Consider the following 5037-nt stretch of genomic DNA (forward strand, 5'->3'; position numbering starts at 1 on the left):
GGACTTGATCTGGACTGGGCTGGGATGTTTTCTCAATATTCAATTGCTGTATATAAAGCTCTTTCTTATACCCATGAGTGTCTATAAATTTGTTTCTCTAGTCTACCTGGACTAACACAGCAACCCAGCCCAGTCTGACTTAAGTCCATGGGTCTGATGGTACACGGAGACCTCTTCAGACTCACGTAGCTGCAGGATCCACTTGACTTTGCACCCACCAGCCTGTGACTCCGTGCATCCCGGTTCACCTTTGTACATCATCTTTCTGCTGCAACTGGGGTGTGCGAGGCTTCTACCATGTTGTCATATTCTGTTTCTTGAACTCTGGTGATTGTACAGGTGTGTCCACATTGAAGTCATCCACTAAAATGTACTTTTGTGGTTTTCGTACTTTTTGTATGATGTTCTGCTTCAGTTTTTCAAAACTCCAGCTCATAGTCTAGTGGGTGGGGCATATATAAAGGCAAGTTAACTGTGGCCCAGTTTGGAAAACGAATTTAGCTACTGACTACCTTGTATTGTCAGTCGCCCTGGAGGTGTAGCAGGCTACAAATTGGGCTGCTAACCATGAAGTCGGCAGTGCAAACCCACCTGACTCTACAAGGGGGAGAGAGGAGGCCATCTATCTGCTCCTATCGGAGGTCTGCAGTTCGAAACCACCAACTGCTCTATGGGAGAAAGACAGGGCATTATAGCCTTCAGGGGCACTCTGCCCTGTCCTGTAACTCGATGGCAGTGAGTTTGGTTGGGGTTTACCTGCTCCCATAAAGCTGTGCACTTACAGACGTACAGCCTCGGGGCAGTCTACTCTGTCCTGTAGAGTCGCTACTGATCAGACTGGCTTGATGGCAGTGAGTGTGACCAGTCGGTCAGGTGTCTGCCTGGATGAGCCATGCATATTCAGCTCAGCTCAGCAGCTCAACAATAACCTTGGGCTAGTTAAATAAGTGTGGGGCACACCTGCTCCCACATCCGTAAACGGAATTAATAATGCGATCTACCTGATTGCGTTTGGCCAGGATTTAATATACTCTTTGTAAAGTGGGTAGAGGTGTCCCCCAGGGATACAGGAGGCGCTGCATACACCCCGCACACCAAATTAACGAGAAAATGCAATTTTTACAAGGAGAGCGCTTCTCCTCGGTGCTCAGTAACGAAATGCTTGGCCTCCTGTGGGAAGACACGCTCACGAAGAAGCGGAGTCAGGGGCGCGAGAAGGACGTCCTCCAGGATAGCAGAACCGCCACCGGGCCGATTCCCGCAGAGTCCGCGGACCAGCCCAGCTCCAACTTTCAGCGGCCGCTTGCGTCGTCTTTAAGAGCGGACCCATTACGTCATCCCCGCGCCGCTCAACCTACCTTGACGGCGCCCCGGCGATTGACTCGCAGCGCCAATTGGCTCGCCGGCACTTGAAGGCCCCGCCCCTCTCCCCGCAGCCGGCCCGGGGCGCCCGCAGTCCGTGGTCCGCGGTGGAGCGGGATTGGCCACTGGACCAGCCCTCTGGAAGCCCCGCCCTCTTGAAGCCCCGCCCTCCAGGGGCTCGCGTAGGCTGTGCGGCTCCGGGTGGGAGGGGCGCGGCGCCGCGTCCGGAGTCGCCGCGGTCCCTGTCCGCCCGCCCGCGCGCGCGTCCCTCCTGCAGCCCGCCTGCAGGGCCGGCTTGGCCCGGCCCGGCCCGGCCATGGAGTCCTACGACATCATCGCCAACCAGCCCGTGGTGATCGACAATGTGAGGCCCCGAACCGGCGGAGGGAGGGGCGCCCCGCCTCCGGGGGTGCACGCGGCGGCGCGGGGAGGGACCCTCGCCAGTCTGGCTGTCCTCCGCGCGCCCACCTGGCCCCGAAGCCCCAACCCCGGGCCACGGCCCCACCGACGCCGTGGAGTCTGGCGCGGAGATGGAGGAGAGGCGGGGGCTCCGTCTGGTGTGCCGGCTGGGTGGCGGCAGAGCCGGCCCTGCGGGTGCACCTGCGCCCCAGGCCTGGGCGCGCACCCCGAACTTTTCTCGCTTGAGAGTGGGGTCTCTGGGCAAGGATGACCCTAGCTCCGTTACCACTCCTTCGGACCCGGGTTCTGGGCGCTTCTGCCCGGCCCGATGGATGTGGGAGGCATTTGCCCTTTTGAGGACTGGTCAGCTTTGGGAGGGGTTAGCCCGGTGACCTCTACAGATTCACTTCCTAGGTAGCTGGACCCTGTGGCTGGACCGCCGGGGTGCACAGGCCTCTTCTCGAAAGTTACCCCTTCTAACACACCTGTCCACAGACACCTGGCTGCCTCTTGTTTGCTTTACCCCAGCCCTGTCCCCTGGCATGGCGGTGGGAGGAGTTCAGGGCCGCCCAGATCCCAGAAGCAGTTTGAGGTGATTATAAGTCTCAGAAGAAAGACAGTTGGCTTCCTTGTGGCCTTCTTCAGCTGCCATTTTTGGAAGCACCCTGAGGGTTTTTGGCCACAGAGCCATGACCGGGAAGAAAATATGGGCCGGGCTCTGTAGTTTGGGTACCTGACGCCGGCATGTAGACCTTGGTGGTTTTGATTAATGACTTCTATATTTTGGAATCTCTCTCCACCCACATGACCCCCTGAGATCTCTGAGTGGCTGTCTTTCTGAAATACTCCACGTGGGCTGGCCTGAGTCACAGCAGGCGACATTTGATGAGGCTGGAACTGGGTTTGGGATGTGTTGTCAAATTCTGCCACAGGAAGGACCCAGCCCTTTCATGGTGGGCAAATAACTCGCTCCGGGCAACCTACAGTCCTGAGTTGAGAGGACAGCGTGTTGGTCCCTCCGGGGTCCTGTTCCCCCACTTGTTGGGGCAGGTCTCCTTCTGCACGGCAGACCTTGGAGAGGGGACGAAGATCAGTGGGTGGCGAGAGGGCTCTAGAAGCAGATTCCTTCCCTGAGTAGGAGTTTGTGGCTACAGGATTCCTTTTTAGAGCCAAAGTCCGGCTTTGGATGGAGCAGTGGCAAGTCTAAGTTCTCTTTGTAGTCTCTCGGGGATCCACTCGCGGAGAGGTGCCTGATGTGTCTCTGTGCCTCCATTTATCTTCCCAGCAGGCATCTGCTAGGGTCCCTGGACGTGCAGCCGCTTTTGCTATGAAGTGCACCTCCTGGAGCCCGCCCCTGTGTGTCTGGAGGCCGGTGTCCATCCCTCCATCCCTCGAGCTATTGTGGGCGGGCACTTGGGTTGTGGGTGGCGAACCTGTGCAGCACCCCTGGCCTCTGCTCACGGGGTGCCAGCAGCACTCTGCCTTCCCTGCCCCCTGCCCCCTCACTCCTGAGCATCGACAGCCAAAAACAGCTCCGCATGTTGCCAGGTATCCCCTGGAAGGGAGGCTTCAAATCGCCCCAGCTTTTGAACCACTGGTAGTTCCGAAATCTTGTAAGTAAGTTTGGCGCCAGGCAGTGTGTCAGGCTTCCTTCGAAGCCCTACTGGGGTTGCAAACTCCCTCCTTCCCCGTAGAGCTCTTGAGAGGAAGGGCAGTAGCTAAACTTCATGTTTCCTTGCAGGGCTCAGGAGTGATCAAGGCAGGCTTTGCGGGAGACCAGATTCCAAAATACTGTTTCCCAAACTAGTAAGTATTGCTTAGCTAGCAGCCCGCCCGCCACCCCCACCCCCACTTTTGGTTACTTTTGGAGTGTGCTTTGGCGCTGTTACAGCTCCTGCCCTGGCACCACGCCTGTCAGGGAAACCCCCATGTGTGTTAGGTTGAAGTAGGTGACCAGCAAGCAGCACAGCAGGTTGCCCCTTCTATGGAGACTCGCCTGTTGGTCCTTCAGGCACTGTCTGCAGTTCAGACCCACCAGTCACTCCATGGAGCCGAGGGTGTCTGCTCCCAGGAAGATTGACCAGATCTGGGCTAGAGCGTGGCTGTAAGTCAGAGGGCAGGAGGGTGGGAGCCAGTGAGGGAGAAGCAGTCTGGATGCCCAGGAGACTGGGCATGGCATCATCAGGTAGAATAAACAAGAGTCTGGGAGACGCCTGCACACCCCCTAGAGGAGGGGGTGGGGGGTTACACCCCCTCCTCCCTGGAAATGTTTCCTCTGGGTCTTCCTTATTTACGGACTTTAGGGAGTGGTTTGCTTGCTCGGGGCCTGTCCCTGAATGATGCCAGAGGTGAGAAATAGGAGAGGCTTCCAAACCATCAGACCCGGAGTGCCCTGCAGCCGTTCTAGCTCATTGGAGGAGTTCCCTTTGGGAGTGCTCCTCTCTAATCCTGAAGGATATAGAGTCCGCGGTGTAACCAAAAAACCAAACTCACTGCCATCAAGTTGTTTCCAACCGAGCAGCCTCCTAGGACAGAGTAGAACTGCCCCCTGTACATCTTCCAAGACAGAAAATCCTTATGGGAGTAGAAAGCCTCATCTCTCTCTCATGGAACAGTTGGTAGTTTTGAACTGCTGACCAACACGTAACCCCTGTGGCACCAGGGCTCCTCTTCGTGGCCTAAAGGGAGTCCCGAAGTGTCTGGCCTGTACCAGGAAGCCCCAGCCTAGGCTGAGGACAGCTAGCGTCCAGTAGGGCTTTAGAGGGCAAGCACCCAGTCTAGTGAGCTTCATCGTTCGTTCTCAGCTCTACTTCCGTGTAACTAAAGTATTCTGTTAATGTGTGGAAGAGACCTGGTAGCATAGTGGTTACACACTGGGCTGCTAACTGCAAGGTCAGTAGTTCAAATCCACTAGCTGCTTCTTGGGAGAGTGAGCAGGCTTTCTACCCCCGTGAAGAGTTACAGTCTCAGAAACTCAGAGGCAGTTCTACCCTGTCCTATAAGGCCGCTATGAGTTGAAATCAACTCAAAGCCAGTAGGTTTGAAGCAGGCATGAGTTAATGCTGGGGAACTCACAGGAACAGGTCTACCCTGTCCTGTAGGGCCACTGCACCAGCATCCACTCGATGGCAGTGAGTCTGGTTTTGGTTGGGGAACTTCGATCAAACTTTTTTTTTTTTTTCCCTTAGCTTAAATTTTTTTTTTCTCTTTTTTAACATTTTATTAGGGGCTCATACAACTGTTATCCCAATCCATACACACATCAATTGTGTAAAG

The 5037-nt window shown here is 55.9% G+C and overlaps 1 protein-coding gene across 1 annotated transcript in view; it reads left to right on the forward strand.

Annotated features, from left to right (window-relative positions):
- The first annotated feature begins 1612 nt into the window (after nucleotides 1-1612).
- Nucleotides 1613-5037, forward strand: part of ACTR1B (actin related protein 1B) — a 9639-nt gene continuing 6214 nt past the window's right edge. The window contains exons 1-2 of the mRNA XM_004704357.3: nucleotides 1613-1726; nucleotides 3503-3567. Coding sequence (XP_004704414.1) covers nucleotides 1679-1726; nucleotides 3503-3567 — 113 coding nt within the window. The 5' untranslated portion in view covers nucleotides 1613-1678. The remainder of the gene's footprint in view (nucleotides 1727-3502; nucleotides 3568-5037) is intronic.

This window comes from Echinops telfairi, unplaced genomic scaffold (genome assembly GCF_000313985.2).
Source record: "Echinops telfairi isolate 266 unplaced genomic scaffold, ASM31398v2 ScPeMD7_7467;HRSCAF=8505_1, whole genome shotgun sequence".
NCBI lineage: Eukaryota > Metazoa > Chordata > Mammalia > Afrosoricida > Tenrecidae > Echinops > Echinops telfairi.